The sequence below is a fragment of the Thamnophis elegans genome, chromosome 15 (assembly GCF_009769535.1).
Source record: "Thamnophis elegans isolate rThaEle1 chromosome 15, rThaEle1.pri, whole genome shotgun sequence".
NCBI classification, from domain to species: domain Eukaryota; kingdom Metazoa; phylum Chordata; class Lepidosauria; order Squamata; family Colubridae; genus Thamnophis; species Thamnophis elegans.
In genome coordinates this window covers 14,704,612-14,725,493 of record NC_045555.1, presented here as the reverse complement: position 1 = coordinate 14,725,493, position 20,882 = coordinate 14,704,612, and the positions used below count along the sequence as shown (strand labels likewise).

The 20,882-nt window shown below is 42.2% G+C and overlaps 1 protein-coding gene across 4 annotated transcripts in view; it reads left to right on the top strand.

Annotated features, from left to right (window-relative positions):
• Positions 1-20,882, top strand: part of DLG5 (discs large MAGUK scaffold protein 5) — a 132,795-nt gene that overhangs the window by 97,196 nt on the left and 14,717 nt on the right. For 2 of the 4 annotated variants that reach the window (XM_032231790.1, XM_032231788.1), the window contains 10 exons: positions 1,901-2,022; positions 3,534-3,623; positions 4,681-4,849; positions 11,499-11,661; positions 12,296-12,429; positions 14,546-14,710; positions 15,846-16,029; positions 16,984-17,132; positions 18,872-19,042; positions 20,107-20,303. In XM_032231790.1, coding sequence (XP_032087681.1) covers positions 1,901-2,022; positions 3,534-3,623; positions 4,681-4,849; positions 11,499-11,661; positions 12,296-12,429; positions 14,546-14,710; positions 15,846-16,029; positions 16,984-17,132; positions 18,872-19,042; positions 20,107-20,303 — 1,544 coding nt within the window. Of the gene's footprint in view, positions 1-1,900; positions 2,023-3,530; positions 3,624-4,680; positions 4,850-11,498; positions 11,662-12,295; positions 12,430-14,545; positions 14,711-15,845; positions 16,030-16,983; positions 17,133-18,871; positions 19,043-20,106; positions 20,304-20,882 lie in introns of all 4 variants that reach the window. The other 2 variants (XM_032231789.1, XM_032231787.1) reach the window with 1 other exon arrangement.

Below are 20,882 nucleotides of genomic sequence, written 5' to 3'. Positions count from 1 at the left end.
GTAGCATCACTTAAGTAATCTCGATGCCCTCCATCTGCTATTTTAATCAGCTTATCTTTGGTTGTCAATCATGCTTCTGAGAAGTTTTCTCTCCTTGAATCCATTGTTTTTCCTCTTTTTTTCTTCTTCCATGCCTTGAAATCCGGGGTAGAGTTCCTGTCGATCTAATTCCCTTTTCCATACTCCCCTTTTCCCACTTTCAACCACGTTCACTCCACTGGTAAAGTAATCAGTTGTCTTGTCTTTATAATCATTTTCCCCTTCAATTTTTTGAGACTCTGACCCCATCATTTTTTGCTGTTATAAACTCTAATGTTTCCATCTTCTCAATTCTCTCTGTTATTTCTAATAAATTTTGAATTCCGGCCAAGATGTTTTGCAAAGTTAATGTTTCTTTTGAATATTGTGCCATTTTGGCAAGCTGGTAGATACTGCCACTCTGGCTTTCAAGGCTTCTTATATTAAATTAGCTTAAACGCAAGTTCATTTATGATCTTCAAAAAAGAAGGTTCTGTTTCTTTTTCTCTCCCACTGCCAGTAAGACTCTCAAAGTGCACCTGTAAAAACAATTCGTGCCCTTGCTTCTTATCACTTTCTATAAACAAGTTGCAGAGCCTCGAGATACAAAGTCAGTGAGATCAAAAGGAAAAGGGAAAGGGCATTGTTTCATAAAAACTGAAGCCTCCAGCCTCCAAGTGACAGTATTGCTTCCCACTCTCTAACGTTATTTCAAACTTAAAAGAAACAAAGTTCTTAAGTGGAATTAATAGCAAGAAATAAAAGTCCTTGTTGAAATAAAGAAGAAGACTTTAATCCATAGATTAAAAAATAAAAATAAAAAATAGAAGAAAAACTGATCTGTTCTCTTTAAAAAGAAAAAAAAAGTTGTGAGCACTTCAATCCACAAAGTAGAATTACAAAGAAAAAGAAACACACTATCCAAAGGAATCCAATATAGGTTAATTTCGCCGCTTGTTTTCTTCTGCTTTCAGATTTCATTTAAGTTTTAAAAAAAATTTGGGCAGTCTTTTCCAAAACAGTAAAGTTTCCTTCCCAGATGGACACACTTTCTCTTTCTGCTCCCTTCCGTTCTGTATCTGTCCCAACTTCATCAGCCTGGGGCTGGACTTTTTGTCGCCAGCTTGAAGAACTTCTCTTGGATCGATCAGGGACTTTGCGGTGTCCCTGAGATCAGTATTCTTCTTGTTCACCGTCTCTACGGGATGGTTTAGGTACAATTGGACCACCCAGTGGCAAAAGTATCGGCAGCGGTCTCAGGGCATCGAGACCGCACGTCCGTATCATTGCGACATTGGCTCCTCCCCCAATCGTAGCATTCTCCTTCCAATTATGGTCAGCCCAAAAATTCAGAGATGCCTTTAAAGGGGCATCAAGTGTGCTGTCCCATTCACTCACCCACACACATGTAATGGTGGGTTAGTGGGTTTATTAATATTCCCCAGCAGTTCCCTTCACTCAAAACCCAGAACTGTCTCAATTAAGTCCAGCCACAAGCAGGCCAATGCTACTCCACAGAGTAATGGCCAGTGATTCCACAAGGCACTTGAAAGTTTCCCAATCAGAAAATAGATTTTGAATGACTGTACTACTAAATATGTATAAAAATACAAATAACAGTGGAAGGTTAGAACTTAACGATGAGCGATTATGGATGGAAGAACTGGAAATTCTGCCATCTGCATTGCTCTGCTCCTCCCTGTGTGTGTGTGTGAGAGAGAGAGAGAGAGATGGACTGGTGAATCCCTCCATTCTACTGTTTTTAAAATACATTTCATGTCGTATTTATGGGACAGAGATAGGTCTTATTCCATTTATGCCCCCCATTTATGATGTTGCTCTTGGGTGCATGTGAGCAAAAATCCAACTTTCTGTATTTCAGTACTCAACACCAAGGACATCTCAGTTTGGATCTGAGTCACAAGCACACCAGTGAGTGCTCTGAAAATACACGCTCAAGATCATCCCACGGTTCAAATTCACTGCCTTCTAGTGCAAGACTGGGTAAGATGTCTGAAAGAAGAAATGGTCTGCTCTGTTTCTGTAGTCTCAGTGCATCGTAGATATGGGCTTCCCTTGGAAGAAGGACATTATTGGGGACAGGAGAGTTCTTGAAATGTTCTGGAGAGGGTCTTTTGGGGGATGGTGAGGCCACCACTCTTCCACCTTCTATCATCTCACAAACCTCAATAAAACTTCCTTTTTATGATCCTATAATCCCTTAATTTGGGGTGACTGAATGGAGCTGAGAGTTTACTAGCTGGTTGCCCTTTCTAGTGCCTATGTGAAGTTCACAGCAGATATTCTTTTCTTCGCACCATAGGAGAGAAATATCTGCCGCTACCTAGGATTGAACTCTCAACCTTCCAAGTGGGAGGCGAGCATCTTCACCACTAGGCCACCATGTCCCTCTTACATAAACCTCAATATGACCCACAAATCTTATGCATTGATTTGATTGATTGATTGGCATCATATCTGATTTATTTTGGTTGATTGGCATTGTACCTATAGACGGATTAGCATTATATCTTTTTCATAATACACTGGCATCAATGTACAGTTATTAACCTGTGTTTTTATGCATAGTTGATAAGCAGAATTGATGTCTGTGTGTAGCTAAGCATAAAACCTACCCAGGTAGGTTTTCTGCTTTGCTACACACACAACATTTTAATTGCAAAACGAGATTTCTGGATGAGAAACTTTAAAAAGGAATGGAAGAGTTGAATATAAGAGGCTTCCAGCCTACCTTGGAGTCCATCCATAAGGACAAAATATAATATTTGGTTCACTCTTGACCCAGTAATGACATCCTATTTTCTTCACATCTGGTTCGGTAGTGGGAGTGCATGCGCAGAACATCCTTAATGACATCTGGGTGGGTGGGCGGAGCCCTGCTCCACCGCCACTACCGGTGCAAACCGGCAGTTTACCACTTCTGCTCTTGACCATGCAGCAAAGGTCACTTAAAGTTGATTACAAGATGAGCATTTTTTGGAGAAAGGGGCTTTTGAGAGATGGGGAGAGGTTGCCTTCTCCTAAATCCATTATTTTTTTAAAAGATGCTCTCCGATCCTGCATTTGATTGAAGTAGCTGTATGTTTAAATCAGTGGAGCTATCTTCATAAACTCAAATTTGGCCAAATTCAAATAGCAATAGCATTTATATACCTCTTCACAGTGCTTTAAAGCCCGCTCTAAGAGATTTACAGAGTCAGCCTCTTGCCTCCAACAGTCTGGCTACTCATTTCACCCACCTCAGAAGGATGGAAGGCTGAGTCAACCTTGAGCCTGGTGAGATTCGAATTGCCAAATTGCAGGCAGCCGGCAGGCAGCAGAAGTAGCAGCCTGCAGTACTGCACTCTGACCACTGCACACCATGGCTCATTCTCAAATGAGAATTTTTACCAAGTAAAACTTTCTTCAGAGTCTTATTACCAACCTAACTGGTTTCTTGGCACTTAAAGGAATATGTTTCTTTTATTTCCCCTTCATTTTCCATTTCCAAGTAGGTTCCTCCAGCAACTTACAGTATAGAACAGAACGAATAAAAATACCTTTGACACCAAGGTACCCAAGATCCATCATTGGTTCTGATAGAGGTAAGTAATTTTCATGCTTTCTTCTTTTCCATCTTTTCTTTTAAATGAAGAAGACACACAGTTCTACATCTTACAGTCTATTTTCCTTTCATCCCATATCATGGCTGTTCACTAGGATTGTATGAAATCCCCACGCAAATCTACTCATTCCATCATACGTTTGTGTCTTAATTTCTTTCAGCTATTAAATAATATGGAAAGTCATCTCAAAAAAATGTTGATGGTACCTGTCCCCTCTTTACATATTAAGAAAGGACAGTTTCCTTGTTGTGGCCCGCCAGCAGAGCTGGCAGCAGATTTGGACAATGAGGGGGTTGGGGAGGAACATGGGCTAGTCCTGGAATCTGGGGAAAGCTTTGATGAGGGCTCTGTCAGAGGCAGAAATGGGGCCAGAGCTGTATGCCAGTTATCAGCTGCCCTTTGGAGTCAGACATCAGTGAGGTAGACAAACAGCTTGTTCCCAGTGTGCACTTGTGCAGAGTTCCCAGATGAAGGGTCAAGCTAAAGAACAGGGGTCGACTTGGGAGTAAGGCCACAGGTGGACAATGAATGGTCCCTTCCAAAGGAAATAAAAGAGCAGTGAAAGGGGAGTGGAGTTTGCAGAAGATAATTAGTTCGCTTAATTGGTTCCTTGCCATGTTTTGCAGATATCAGCCTTTCAGCTCTCCAAGCCAGATAAGGTCTATGATTGTAAATCCTCCCTTGAAAGACTTTACTGGATGTGAATGAGCAGAAATCACAGTAAATTAATAAGAGGGTTTTTTGTCGGGACAAGGAATTGCTTCAGCCTCCATCAGAACATTCCTTCTACCCATCATATATCATGGTTGCAAACTCATTTCTGACATTTTAGCACCATATATCAGGAAGAGTATGGAGAGGAGGGAGGGAGAGAGGGGAGGAGAGAAAGAGAGAGATATATTGAGATACTTATGGTGGAAATCTAATCCAAAACGCTCGGAGGTAACCCGGTAGGAATATGGGAACTACTGTCTATGTTCATGAAATGTAAGTTTGCACCTAATCAACGTGGATCTTCCATCTGTCATTTATACAGGTTCCTTATCTCATTCCGAATGTAGCAGTCCCAGCTTGGTAACTCCTCCCCAGTCGCCCCTTAACTTGGAGACCTCCTCTTTTGCCAGTAGCCAATCGCAAAATTCTCTTTCTACCTTGCCCAGGATTTCAGTGAGTCCGGTCTCAATGGGGCAACGTCGAAAAGACAAGTAAGTCATAGTTGAGTTTGTGCCAATGCTTTGTCTCAAGAGGGAAAGAACTTCGCATAGTCAAGCTCCATTTCTGGTGACCTCAAATCCTTGCAGATTTTTTGACAACAGTGTGGAAATGGTCCTCCATTGTCTTCTTTGGGAAAGTTTATTTCTGCTTCCCAATGTTATCTTATATTTTCCACCTTCCCACCCATTCCTGGGTGGCGTCTCATACAACCAATACTAACCCATTCCAATCTGGTTTAACTTTAAAAGCCAGCTGTAAAGGTTCCAAATAGCACCCAAAAGTAAATCAGAGTTCAAGGCAAAGTATTGCTCAAAACTCCAATTTATTAAGAGAGCCATGTTGACACATCTGGGAAAGCCCGAATCTGAAAGCTTCCCAGTTTTCACCACCCAGTTGAAAGTTCAAGATCTTTCCCTCACACCCACAAGTCCATCACATGGTCCAATCTTCCATTGTCATGCTGGCAGTTCCACCCATCCAGTTCTGGTCAGGTGTAGAGGTGCAAAGACCATGAATGGCCTTGGCTTTCTAGAAATAATTTTGTTACGGCTACCTAGCATCTAACTCCGTACAATTACCCTTCCCATTTTCCCACAATAGAAAATGTGTAGTAGAATAATAGAAAGTGTGGCAGGCCAAAGATCCAAAAGAAAAGATGGCTGCAGGCCTGACACCAGCAGGTTCAGCTAGCTCTAGTCACCTTCACATATCTTGAGGTGTGTGTGTGTATTTTCTTTTTTACGATTCTTGTAATCCCTTTTATCAGAGTGGCGACTGAATGGAGCTGAGCATTTACTGGCCGATTGCCCTTCCCAATGCCTGTGCAGAGTTCACAGCAGATATTTTCTCTTTGAGCCCTGATAGAGAAACATCTGTCTCTGCCTAGGATTGAACTCTCAATTTTCCCAGTTGGAGGCAAGGCAGCAGATTTTCCCAGCCTCAATCCCCTAATTGGCAAAAGGGCTTAATTTAATTATATATCTTAGAGACAAGGAACATCCAAACCGGAGTGATTAAGAAATTAATCTACAGAGTTAGGAATGTTTTTATAAATTGTATGGAACACTGTGTATTTATTATTTCTCAATTTTGCATCCTACATAAGCTACATCATACATAACTTATATACATACATACAAAGAGATGCGGTGGCTCAGTGGCTAAGACGCTGAGTGTGTCGATCAGAAAGGTCGGCATTTTGGCAGTTTGAATCTCTAGCGCTGCATAAAAGAGTGAGCTCCCGTTACATGTAAAACTTCAGGTAGAGAAATAGGAACCACCTTTGGTGGGAAGGTAACAGCATTCCGTGCACCTTTGGCATGGAGTCATGACGGCCACATGACCACAGAGACATCTTCAGACAGCTCTTTGGCTTTGAAACGGAGATGAACACTGCCCACTAGAGTTGGGAACAACTAGCAAATATGTGCGAGGGAAACCTTTACCTTTACTAAGCCAAAATTCGGGCAGAATGTAACACCAATACGGAAATAACCCCCCCCCCCCGCCCCAAATAGTTCATCCACTAAGGAGTTCACCGTTCCTAGAACATACTGCTCCCAAAATTTATTCATGTATTTACTCAATATTCTCATTTTCAAATTAAAAATGAAAATGAAAATAATTTAAATTAAATTAAATTAATTAAAATTAAAATGATTAAAATTTAATTTATTTAATTAATTTAATTAATTTAATTAAATTTTAAATTAAATTTTAAATTAAATTTAAAATTAAATTTTAAATTAAATTTTAAATTAAATTTTAAATTAAATTTTAAATTAAATTTTAAATTAAATTTTAAATTAAATTTAAAATTAATTTTTTTTAATTTAATTTTAAATTTAAAATTATTTTTTTTTAAATTTAATTTTAAATTTAATTTTAAATTTAATTTTAAATTAAATCAAAGTAAAGTAGTAAAATTAATTAACATTAAAATTAAAACTATATTAATTTTTTAAAAAAAACTAAAGGCAAGCCGTTCTTTTGGGCCAAATTGCTACTTTGCCTTGAGACTATTTCGAGGACAAGAATCTGCATCAGGTGGCAGGACAAGAAACAATGAATGGAGACTAATCAAGGAGAGACCCAACCTAGAACTAAGGAGAAACCTAACAGTAAGAACCATTAATCAGTGGAACAGTTTGCCACCAGACATTGTGGATGCTCCATCACTGAAGGTGTTTAGGAACAGATAGAACAACCATTTGTCTTCTAGTTCAACCCTTGGGACTAGAAGACCTCCAAGGGCCCTTCCAGCTCTATTCTCATCAATTGATTGAATTCTTTATGGGCAACTCAAAGGTTCATGATCTCTTTCTTCATCAACAACTTTTCTGGAAGCCTTCCTTTCCAAATCTGAACACACAGAATCCGTAGTTTGCTTAATGACTGCGGCAAAAAAGGTCGTAACATGAGGTGAAACTCATTTAACAATTTTCTCCTTTTAAGCTACAAATATTTGGGGCTGAACTGCGGTCATAAATCAAGGACTACCTGTTTCCTGTTAGTCCAGAACGCTGTGATTTTCAGCGCCCACCCATCAGGAAAATCCACCAGATTGGAAAATTCCCACATCGTCCAATTGTAGAGCCTGTAATATTGAGCCAAATAAGCCTCCAATTGTCAATGTTGATCAATGCAAAGAACCGTTCTCTAGTGATTCTGGAACCTATTCCATGACCTCAAACATGCCCCCCAAACATGAGACTAGTAGATAAAGCTGAGTTTACTCACAACCAGAGGTAAAATGCTACCGGTTCAAGCCGGTTCACTTGAACTGGTAGTAAAAAAATGCTTTAAAAAGTGAAAAAAAGAAAAAGCTTCCTACAATCACGTGGCACAGCTCATTGACACAGCAGATGATCAGAATCTTTTTTCATTTATTTTTTAGCATTTTTTTACTAGTGGTTCGGGCGAATTGGTAAAAAAAGGCTTTCCAAAAGTAAAAAAAAGGTTCTGACAAACAGCATTATCGTGGGAACTTTAAAAAAATTATTTAGCAGTTTAAAAATGCTAAAAAAAAGTTGGCCATGCCCACCTAGTCACATGATCCTCCCCCACAAAGCCATGCCCACAGAACCAATAGGGAAAAATTTTGAAATTCACCACTGCTCTCAATTCTAGTTGTCCAGCCTGTTGATTGTTTCTTCCTTCTACTTCATGCCTTTTCCAGAGTCCTTGTTTTATCTGTGTCACATGATCTCCTGTACCTTAGCCTGCCCTGGATTATCAACAAAAGTATTGCTGTCCTAGTTAGCGCCATGGTTTTGTGGCTTTTCCTGCAATTTGGCCAAGAAACCAAGCAAGGAGTGAGTAGATAATTGTGAATTTGGCGTCCTCCCTTCTTAGCAATGGATTGTTAAGGAGGGTACAGAGGCCTATGGTGTGTTACTTAGCTCTTATAAATAGCAGAGCAGGGATCCATGGCCCACTACTGGGCTGTGGCCCGTTAGAAACTGGGCTGTGTGATCAGCTGGCCAGCTCCCTTCTCCCACCCCTGCTGGGCTACCTAGCCATGGCGACTGCTAAACTAAGGGATGCTTGGGTCTTGGCGTGGAAGGCACAAAGTAGGTAGATCTGTCCATAATTTTCTATGCTTAGTTAAAGAGTCTACATTACTCTGTAGAAGAGAATATTTGTAGCTGAGGGTGGAACTCTGAGCTTGGTTGTTTCCTTGCAGACATTTCATGACCCAACTAGTGTTCTGACCTCTCTCCATACGGTGAGACACGCCGACACAAGATTACTGCTAGACAATTTATTCACAGTAAATTAACACACCGACAAGACTTTGGCAGCAACCCAGACTTCCACAGATAAGAAATACACACCAGAGCTTCTCCAGCTTTAGTATAATAATTGAGTCCTGCAAAAAGCCTCCTCCCAAAGTCTCTTCTTATATACTCTCTTGGGAGGAGCCTAACCACAACCACCTGGGCCCAATTATCTCCTTTGTCTCCGTAATTGCTGCCTGCCTTATCCATCCATCTCTGCCAGGCTTCCGGGACCAATTCCCTCTGCACCTCCCCACTGCTCAAGGGCCTGACATCTTCACCACTGCTCCAGGGCCTGACGTCAGGGACAAACTCCCTTTGGCTTTTACCGCTGCTTCATGCCTCAGGCGCCTCCTGGTGGCCAACCGGCCTCTCTGGTCCCTGCTCGGAGTCTGAACCCTGTCCAGGGTCCCCCACATCTTCCAGAGCCGACTCATAGGGTCCCTCGCTATCGGAGTCTGTTTGCAGTTCCAACGGCTCCTGCTGGGCCACAACAACTAGATAACCTCATCAGTGCTAGAAGGGGCTGGGGTTTGCTCTGAGTTTACATACAAGCAGCTTGCCCTGTCAGTTTTGGTGGGAGTGTCCTTGGTGGTTGCTAGATTACCAAACTAATTAGCACGATTAGCATAATCAATCATGCCTAATAACTAGCAGGGATCAGCTATGCCTAATTAGCACAATCAATCATGCCTTATCAGCATGATCCATCCAGTCAACACAACAGCCTAATTAAGGCGCCATCAAGAACGCTTCCATCAACACTGACAGTACAAACCATATGGAGAGAGCAAACCCCTCTCCCTTCTCACACTGATGACGTTATCTAGTTGGATAAAGAGACGTCAGCAAGAAAACAGCTCACAGAGCACCAAGGACCCCACAGTACACTGTAACCCAGGTGATTAAGTCCTGTGCTTGACGTGTTTTATATTATAGGTAGTCCTTGACTTACAACCGTTCATTTAGTGACTGTTGAAAGTTACAATGCCATTGAAAAGTGTGACTTACGACCATTTTTCACACAGCCATTGCAGCATCCCCACAGTCACGTGACCCAAATTCAGACACTTGGCAACTGGCTCATAGTTATCGTGTGATCCCCTTTTGCAACCTCCGGATGAGCAAAGTCAATGGGGAAGCCGGGTTCACTTAACAACTGTGTTACTTACCGAACAACTTCAGTGATTCGCTTAACGACTGTGGCAAGCAAGGTCATAAAATGAGGCAAAGTTCACTTCACAAGGGTCTCAAGGACAGAAATGTGGGGTTCGGTTGTGCTCATAAGTTGAGGACTACCTGCATAAAACAGCCTCTCGTGGATGTAGACCGACCCAAAGGGCCTATCTCCACCCATCAATGTGTAGCATAGCTTTGGCTACTATCTCTTTCTCTAAGGCCTTTTTCTTTCTTTTTTTCCTTCCTTTCTTTCTTCATCCCTCTCCACCTTTCAGATATTTGTTCCGTAATAGGTCTTTTCTGAGAATTCCTGTGGCTTCTACGCCTAAGTTCTGTTCCCTCAGGAGTTTGAGGTTGGCTTGACATACAGGTTGTCCTTGAGAAGTTTATTTGTGTGCTATTTACATGTTTGGATAGAAACCCCCCCCCTTTTCCCAAAAGGGGGAAAAAACCCAACCCTGCATGGTAATTGCATCGCTACCATGCAAGGCGCCATTGTGAATTAACGGCTGGAGTTTGCTTTACAGCGGCTTCATTTCCATCGACTAACCCTGCCTTTTTCTTGCGTGGAAACAGAAACGATTCGGCGTCGCGTTTTCCCTTCTTCATCTCGTGATTCATCCCCATGAACTACGACGATGGGATTTCTATATTTCTATAGAAATGACACTCTAAAGCTGGGGTCCCCAATTCCAGGGCCACAGCCCACTGCTGGGCCATAGCCTATTTGGAACCAGGCCACGCGAGAGGAGAGCTGACACTCCGCTCAACTTGTGTGAGCAGTGGGCTGGCACGCCAACAAGTGTCCACCCATGTGACGCGTCTTGCAGCCAAGCAATGTGTCTGCATGCACGTGCATCCCAGCTCACCCCGTGCATGGCCCGGTGGGCCTATGACAATTCGCCATGGCCAGCTCGCCTCAGGACATGGGACAAGCAGCTGCAGGATAAGAGTTACACTAATATCAAAGAAATGGAGAGAGAGAATCATTAAAGAAAGGACAAAATAAAATGCGAATGGCCAAAATTAAAATATTTTTTATTTATTTCAAATAATTAAATAGAATTGTTAAATTGTCCTTCAGTGACTTGTCTTGCGGCAAGCTAGCCATTCCGCTAAAAGTTAGCTGTGGTGAGTTGGCCACAGCGAGTTTGCCGTAGTAAGTGGGCTGTGGGAAGTCGTCCCATTCCCCAGCCCGTTTCCCCTCTGTCCCCACACCCAGCTGGACCACAAAATTTGGGGACCACTGCTCTAAAGGGTCCAGAAATGGCTATACGTGGATGTATGCCTTCCCCCCCTTCCCCCGAATGCATTCCAAAATGGCCTATTATATATGCTTATTGACCTATATATAATATGGGCCAAGATATGTTTTCTTTATGACGTTTTTTCCACCCTAATTCCATTTATAATTTTAGTTTGCCATTCCATGCCTTTCCTGTTAGCAGCAATCACATTGATGCTATTCCATCGAAGACGGCCTGATCCAGCTTCCGTCCCTTGCATGTGAAAGGAATGTCGCCATTTTGAGCCAATATTTTAAAGGGGCCACTGTTCCACTTTCGAAGGAGGACGGTGGGCACGGTGCATGCCCTCCGTGTGATGTGAGTTATATATATATTCCTCCCCTGCCTTCCGATGCTCGCTCAAGAGGTGTCTCTGTGCTCTTTTTCTCCCAAAGACCCTACATGGAAGAACCACGTCAGGTCAAAGTGCAGAAGGGGGCGGAACCCCTGGGAATCTCCATTGTGTGCGGGGAAAATGGCGGGATATTCGTCTCGAAAGTAACCAGTGGCAGCATTGCCCATCAGGCTGGCCTTGAATATGGCGATCAGTTGTTGGAGGTAAAGCTACGAGTCAATCGTGACGACCCTGTTTTCCAGTTGGCTGTGCAGTACAGGGGGTTCTTGACTTACGACAGTTTGTTTAGTGACCATTCAAAATTACAGCATCACTAAAAAATAGGACTGAGGACCATTTTTCACAACAGCCAGTTTCTCTTCTGGTTTCCAGTGCGCTGGTCATTGTCCATGCGCGTGCCAGAAACCACCTGGTCTTCAGGTTTCTGGCGCTCCGGGGCGCCTGCACACACACATACACGTTCCGGTTTGAGCACTCAGTGCCAAAAAGGTTGACTATCACCAGGATAGACAAACGCTTACTATGCAGGTTAAAGAAGAAACTGAACATTTTTTTGATATGGGATTTATTTTACCAATGCTTAGACAATAGAAACAGAAGTTAGAAGTGTGGAAACATAAAAAGGATAAATATTAAAATGGAGATTTGTTAAAGTAGATAAATTAAACATTGTTGTTATTATAGTATTAATGTTTTGTGAGAAATACTATTGTAAACATTTCGATTATGATTGTCTAAGAACAATTGTACCCAGACAACACACTGTTTGATGGAAATTTAATAAAATTTAAAAAAATGATGAATGAATTTTTGTGTGGTTCTTTTATCTTCTCCCAGTTTAATGGCATCAACCTGCGGAATGCCACGGAACAACAAGCCCGGCTGATCATTGGGCAGCAGTGCGATACCATAACTATTTTGGCACAGTACAACCCCCACATGTTCCAGCTGGGCAACCATTCACGATCAAGGTAAGCTTAGACCTTCTCTACGATGGTCTCTATCATGTGAAGATCTTCTTCCCAGGGGTAGGTTGGAAGCAGAGACCAAGACGCTGTTACCATGAAGCACCAGTTGATTTATTGGACAGATTATAGCAGAACCTCCCAAATGATGAAGTGAGGAAAGCTAAAGCTTGAAGTGAACTAAGGCTTCTGGCAAAAGTCAAAAATAACAAATTGTTTATTTACATTTAACAAGCAACAATTTGTTTTTGCAAATACATGAACTGGCGTTTCTTACATTGTTCTAGAACAGGGGTGTCAAACTCAAGGCCCGTGGACCGAATCCAGTCCACAGAGTGCTTAGATCTGGCCCATGGGGCTGCCCTGGAAACAACGAAGGATTGAGACGTGGTGCCTCTGCCGGCAAAAACGGAGCTCAGGAGGGCTATGCACAGTCCCTGTCCCCCCCCCCCCCAACGAGCTCCATTTCTGATGTCAGAGGGTTGCAGGAGGCCATCCCAGCCAAAAACGGAGCTCAGGAGCCCATTTTTGCTGGCAGAGCGTTCGGTCGCCAGAGGTGCCCCCAACATGAGTAAGGTCAAGCTGGCCATGCCCACCCTGGCCCTCTGAAGTCAAGCACAACCCTGATGTGGCCTTCAATGAAATCAAGATTGACACCCTTAGATTGTCACCTAGAGTCAACCAATTGGAGATTTTCTGATCGTGGTTACCTTAATTGGACTGTTTTGTTGGGGGAAATCCCTTGAAAAAGTGTGCAAGACTGTAGGCTTGAGATAGAAGAACAACACGGTAGACTTCTGATATTTTCTCTACCATCCCAACATTATTTTAGTTAAAGAAAGTGACTCGCCTTGGAACACTCTTTTCTAAGGGTATGTTTGAACTGGACCCCAGAAAAAAAAATGGGGTACATTTGAACCTAACCCAGAAAAAGCAAGGTATGTCTGTTTTTCAAATAGCAGGTTGTAGCATCTGCTGATCAGCTGAAGCTGTAGGGAGCAGCTTCAATGTATGGGGTGTTCAGGGAGGGTTGGCACCGCTGGTGTAGGGGCATCATGTCGTGTCTTTTTAGGCCAGCTCGTTTTAGGGCAGCTTTTGGGGCAGCTCGTCCACCTTTGGTACCCACCTGTCACTCAGCTCTCACCTGTGGCTCCTAGTAGCTGTAGCATGCGCAGTAGCCACACCCTGGCCAACAGCTTCAACAAACTGGCCCAACCAAGTTGAGAGTAGCCATGGGTCATTGACCTTCGGTGAGAGAGGGACTTGCCTATCCTGAGCATGTGAAGACATATTCCGGCAGATTGAGCAGATGAAACCTACCAGAATAGGAGAACGGCCCTGAAGGCGGTCTCTGCAAGCGGTGTGGTATGCTAAGAGCACGGCAAACCACGAAAGATGCCCTAGTCAACCACTACGCCCAGCCCATCTCCAACTGTCTCGACTCTTGTCCTGGTATTGGAGCAAGATGGAATCTGGGAGAAGAGAGTGAGGCTGACTCTGCGCAACTCTCCCTCGCTTTAATCCAATTCATGCGCAAGTCTTGACATCCCAGATGTCAAGGTCCTATTCGAATACGATGGACAAACATCATCAGGGAGCAGTAGAAGAATTAAAAGTGTGCAAAAGTATGTTTAATTCTCACCTTGTGAGTGAGGTTTTTCTGGCTTGAAATGGAAAGAACCTGGCTTACTTAGTCTCTTTGCAAGGAACCCATGGTGGACTAAACTACAGTTTCATGTGAAATTCAAAGGCAGCCAATCAACCAGTCAGAATAGAGTTGGAAGGGACCTTGGAGGTCTTCTATTCCAACCCCCTGTTCAAGCAGGAGATCCTATACCATTTCAGACAGTTGGGTGTCCACTCCAGTCTCTTCTTAAAAGCCTCCAGTGGTGGAGCACCCACAACTTCTGAAGACAAACCATTCCACTTGTTAATCGTCCTCACTGTTAGAAAGTTTCTCCTTAATTCCAGGTTGCTTCTCTCCTTGCTTAGTTTCCAACCATTGCTCCTTCTCCTGCCCTCTGGCGCTGAGATCTCAAGGATCATCTTAGATCCCAAAAGCTGTACCGTTCTTAAACTACGTCGCATTTTAATCGCTTTTCATTCACTTCTTTCCTTTAAGCTCCCGTCTGGAACCGATGAGTAGTCATTCCACTCCACAAGGCAGTGGAGCTCCAACTCCTGACAGCCATTCCATAATTGATACTGTGAGCGAACAAGATGAAGGGACCATGACACCTCCGTCCAAGGACACCACTCCAACCACCAGTCCCCGCAATTCAGTCAGGTAAGCTACTTCCCGGCTCAAGGACAGATGGTGCTTATTTTTGCCTATCATCCATCCATCCATCCATCCATCCATCCATCCATCCATCTATCTATCATGTATCTCTCTCTCTCTCTCTCTCTCTCTCTCTCTCTCCCTCCCTCCCTCCCTCCCTCCTGTATCTATCTCTATCTATCTATCTATCTATCTATCTATCTATCTATCTATCTATCTATCTATCTATCATGTATCTCTCTCTCTCCTATATCTATCTATATCTATCTAATCTATCTACCTATCTATCATATCTCTCTCTCTCCTGTATATATCTATCATCTATTGTATCTCTGTGTGTCTCTCTCCTGTATCTATCTACTATCATCTATCGTATCTCGCGCTCTCTGTCTCTCTCCTCTATATCTATATCCATCCTATCTATCTATCTATCTATCTATCTATCTATCTATCTATCTATCTATCTATCTATCTATCATCTATCTATCTATCTATCTATCTATCTATCTATCTATCTATCTATTGTATCTCTCTCTCCTGTATTTATATCTGTCTATCATCTATCATATCTCTCTCTCTCTGTCTCTCTCCTGTATCTATCTATATCTATCTATCTATCTATCTATCTATCTATCTATCTATCTATCTATCTATATCTATCTTATCTATCTATCTATCTATATCTATCTATATCTATCTTATCTATCTATCTATCTATCTCTATCTATCTATCTATCTATCTATCTATCTATCTATCTAACTATATCTATCCAACTAACAATCGAAATATCTCTCTATTTCTCTCTCTATCAATCGAAATAGCAATCTAACTATCTAACTATCATCTCTCTCTGTCTCTCTCCCTCTCCCTCTCTCCTGTGATAGAAATAGGTGTTGAATTTTTTGAAGTAAAAAACAATACATTTTCATAAATATTCTGGACAAGGGCAAGAGGAAGAGTTAAATTTCCACATGGATCCTGACATCCAAATGTGGAGTTCATTCCTATCTTGAGGCTCTCAAGCCCGACTGCTGGAATGTCCTTTTATCTTTGTCCTTCTCCTCCCAGGAAGGGTTAGGGGAGCTATGGAGGATTAGTCTGACTGATAGGTCTTCTCTCTTCTTTGTCTCTTCTTCAAAGGAGTTCTGTTGACACGATTAAAAGGACACCGGAACCTAGAACGGTTAACATCAAGAAATTTCAAGCGGACCTCGGAATCCAAATTGGTGGTGGGAACATGCATGGAATATTTGTCTCTGACCTAGAAGAGGAGAGTCCAGCCAAAGGATCTGAAGGTCTAATGCCAGGAGATCTAATACTGGAGGTAACACTGTCAATATTAAAAGAAGGACCAAGAGAGACAAAAGACGTTCCAGATGCCATAAAACGAGAGTGATGGTGTAAACTAGATCACATAAAACTAATTTTGGGGTGGTTGTATTTTTAACCACAATTATTTCTGAGGTATCTTAAAAGGTTAAATTGTGGCAACTGGACCAGTTTATTAAAACTGAAGTGTTTTATTACTCATCCAAAGAGCTTCTTCAGTGTTCTGACTGAGGCTTCCCGAGAGCATGAAGCAAACTCCTGATCCTGACAAAAGACCCTTTTATTAATTTACTGTGAATTCTGTACATTCTCGGGCTACTCTGCTTTATCAGCTAGTTTCCTATAAGCAGTAGATCAGTTCATATGTATTTCTCCTCTTTGCTGATTCCAGCAGTTTTATTCAGCTGATTTTTCCAACACTGCTTCAATGGGTGGGTGGGTAGGGCAGTGAATCAACCCTTTGTAGGAACCTGGATTTTGAATAAAGTAGCAACTCTTCAGTTCCCCAATTGGCCCATTTAAATAATTCCTTTGTATTGGCTTTCATGGAGATGGAATCTCTGAATGGAGGATGGAAGTAAAGCGAACAAATTGGAGTGGACAAAACATTTGCCAACTTCTCTTCTCCCTTTTTCCCAAAGCAGTTAATTCTTTACTCAAGCTTTCTCCATTCTCCTGGTGGGGTGTTTTTTTTTTTTTAAAGAAATGGCAATCCATCAGAAAAAGGATCTTTTGACTCACCATTCGATCCATAATTGCTCTTGCATAAAATATCAGTGAACATAATTGAGATATACATGAAGTGTGGTCAGAAACTATGTGCTTGAGATCAGACTTGGTGACATTTTGGATCGCATAACAAGATTAGCGTTAAATACCAATTTTGGCTGGTGATGAAATTCATCAACAACACTTAAGCTCATGCTTATTGTTTTTTGTTTTTTTACAGTATGGGTCCGTTGACATGCGAAATAAAACAGCAGAGGAAGCTTACCTTGAAATGCTCAAGCCAGGTGACACTATTAGAATAAAAGCTCAGTACAGAATTGAAGAATTCAACAGGCTGAAAGATTTACCCGGAGATGGTTTCTATGTCAGGTACTTAAAAATCTCATCTAGTATTTTCATCAACTGTTATGGGCTGGTTATGGACACAAACTTTTCTTCCTGGTTTAGTGCAGGAAACCAAATTGCTACCACAACTTAATTGGAGTATTTGCACATGTAATGAACTTCCTGCTAAAACCAACACTGGAAGTTTTTAAGAAGACATTGGACAACCATTTGTCTGAAGTGATAGTGGGTTTCCTGCCTGAGCAAGGAGTTGGATGAGAAGACCTCCAGGTTCACTTCCAACTCCATTATTCTATTCCTATCCTTATTCTATTCTTTTTTTTAATTTACTTTTTAAATTTAAAAATAGAAATAATACAAATATGGTATCAAATATGGTAAATACAAAAAAAGAAAGAAAAAAGAAAAGGGAAAAACACAAATATTATAGTGCACCCTCAACCCCCGGAGACCTTTTTTTTGCCCTTATATTTCTTCATCTATAACGGTGATGACAAACCTATGGCATGTGTGCCACAGGTGGCACACAGAGCCATTTGTTGGGGCTGATTTTGGCCTCCTTATGAGGCCATTTTTTGCCTCCAGAGGCTGAAGCCTCCGGAGCGCAAAAAACTGGCCCTACGGGCAAACCGGAAGTTCAGGAACGTACTTCTGGTTTGCTTGTGGGTTGGTTTTAGCCCTACGGAGCGTTGAGGGAAGCCTCTGGAAGGCTAAAACTGGCGCTACGAGCAAACCGGAAGTCCATTCCCGAACTTCCAGTTTGCTGGTAGGGCTGGTTTTTCGTGCTCCGGAGGCTTTGGGGAAGCTCATGAAGCGTCTGAAAGGCCTCCGGGGGGGGGGCTGTTTTCACCCTTCCCCGGCTCCTATAAAGGCTCCAGAGCCTGGGGAGGGCAAAAAAAGCACACCAAAAACTTGGGGGCATTGGTTGTGCAACTTGGGGGCATTGGTCGTGTGCACATGTGCACTGGGATCATGCACATAACATTATGGGTGTGGCACACCCGTGAACAACCCCCCCCCTGCTCTCCCCCCGCTTTTGACACGTGAGCCAAAAAAGGTTTGCCATCACTGGTCTATAACAACTAAAAGGTATACAATATATTCTAATTGTGCCCTTATCTCCTCCAAAACATCATATATTCTTGAGTAGATTTATTCCCTTTGCCTTCCACCAACAATGTTTTTATAAAATCTCCCCCATATTTCATTATAATTGTTTGCTTTAATCATCCCTTTTTTAAATTTAATTTCCATTGTTATCATTTGTTGCCATACTTCTTATTCTATTCCCATTCCTATTCCCATTCCTATTCCCATTCCTATTCCCATTCCCATTCCTATTCCCATTCCCATTCCTATTCCCATTCCACTCCACTCCTCCCTACTCTACTTCTATTCCATCTGTAAAAATTATCATATGCCAGTTATGAAACATTGGTAGGAATACTGAATTGAAAAAGTAATTGAAAATGAGCATGTTCAAAATACTGTGGGATTTACAAATACAAACCAATAAAGTCTTGTGTACCAAATTTAACTATGATATTTTCCCCCCTTCAAGTGGCCCAAAGTAAATCTTTGTCTAAATCACACACTTCTGTATTTTGAAGGTCACTTTCGTTTCTCCAAGTTGTCAGAGATGCCTATTGGGATACCTGCCGAACAGGAGGTCTTTAGTTTTTCTCCCGTAACATCTGGAACAGTCTAAAAAAGATAGATGATCATCTGTCTTTGTGTCTTTCTGCCTCTTTCTCTCCTTGCAGGGCACTCTACGACCGGTTAGCAGAAATTGAACAGGACTTGAGTTTCAAAAAAGATGACATTTTGTACGTCGATGACACTCTGCCCCAAGGGAACTTTGGCTGTTGGATGGCCTGGCAGCTGGATGAAAATGCTCAGAAGCTGGAAAGAGGACAGATCCCCAGCAAATACATGTAATTCCATCCTAGAGATTTCAATGGGATTTGGGGCATTGCTGGAATAAAGTTAGTTGAAAGAAGAAGAGCAACAAAGATGATTAGGAGACTGGAGGCTAAAACATATGAAGAATGGTTGCAAATGTCTAGTTTGAAAAGAAGAACTAGGGGAGACATGATACCAGTGTTCCAATATCTCAGGGGTTGCCACAAAGAAGAGGGAGTCAAGCTATTCTCCAAAGCAACTCAGGGTAGAACAAGAAGCAATGGGTAGAAACTAATCAAGGAGAGGAGGAACAGAACTGAGGAGAAATTTTCTGACAGTTAGAACAATTGACCGGTGGAACAACTTGCCTCCAAAAGTTGTGAATGCTCCAACACTGGACGTTTTAAAGAAGATGTTGAATAACCATTTGTCTAAAGTGATATAGGGTTTCCTGCCTAGGCAGGGGGTTGGACTAGAATACTTCCAAGGTCCCTTCCAACTCTGCTATTCTGTTAAGTAAAAATGAATCCATGCCTTCCATGCTTTATGACTTGGTTGGGAGAAGCCATCTCTAGAGAAAGAGGTGAAAAAGACAGAGGCAAGAAAAGTGCTAAAATGGGACAAAATTCACGTAACAACCATCTCACTTAGGAAAATAAAATGTTGGACTCAATTGTGATTGTATGTCGAGGGCTACCCATATTCAGAAGGATGTCTCTTACAAATTCTGTAGAATTTGTAAGCACCCAAAGGTGCTTTTTCCAGGAGGCAACTGAACTTTCTTGATTTTTCTTTGAAGACGTTTCACTTTTCATCCAAGTAGCTTCTTCAGCTCTGACTGGATGGTGGGGAAAGGAAGGATTTGGCAAGGAGTATCAATCCTTCCCTTCCCTACCATCCAGTCAGAGCTAAAGAAGCTTCTTGGATGAGAAGTGAAATTTCTTCAAAAGAAAAAACAAGAAAGTCCAGTTGCCTCCTAAAAAAGCATCTTTGGAACATGTCTCCTTAGAATTGACTCTGTTTCCTTGAGGATTTTTTTCCCCATCCCAATCCTCCCACCTCTTCCTGCCTGACTCTCCCAAGCGTTCCTTTGTAGAATGGAGCAGGAATTCTACAGGAGGCACAGCATGTCTGAAGCCAAAGACGACAACAGCTCCTCCAAGGCATCTTCGGCTGCAGCCCGTCGATCCTTCTTCAGAAGGAAACACAAACACAAGCGCAGCGGCTCCAAAGACGGAAAAGATTTGCTGGCCCTTGACACCATCAGCACGGACTCCATTCCTTTCTTGGACGGCAAGTGGCGATTGCGGTCGGTTTAAAACGGGGCAGAACCATCTGTGGGACTTTCCTACGCAAGCTTTGCACTTCGCAAATGCAGGAGGAGGCTGCGGAATGGATAAGGCAGAATTTTCTTTTCCCAGCTGGCCACTTTCATAACACTTCTACTGTACTCCATTCCACTCCTCTCTGCTCTATTCTGCATTCTATCCTATCCTATCCTATTCTGTATTCTGTTCTGTTCATTCTGTTGTATTCTGGTCTACTCCACTCCACTCCACTTTTTTCTGCATTGTATTCTATCCTGTCCTGTCCTGTCCTATCCTATCCTATTCTGCAGTCTGTTCTGTTCTGTTCTGTTCCGTTCTGTTCTACTCTACTCCACTCTACTCCACTCTATTCTGCATTCTATTCTGCGTTCTATTCTATTCTATTTTATCCTATCCTATTCTGCATTCTGTTCAGTTCTGTTGTTTTTCTGGTCTACTCTACTCCACTCCACTCCACTCTTATTCTGCATCCTATCCTATCCTATCCTATCCTATCCTATTCTGCATTCTGTCCTGTTCATTCTGTTGTGTTTTGGTCTATTCT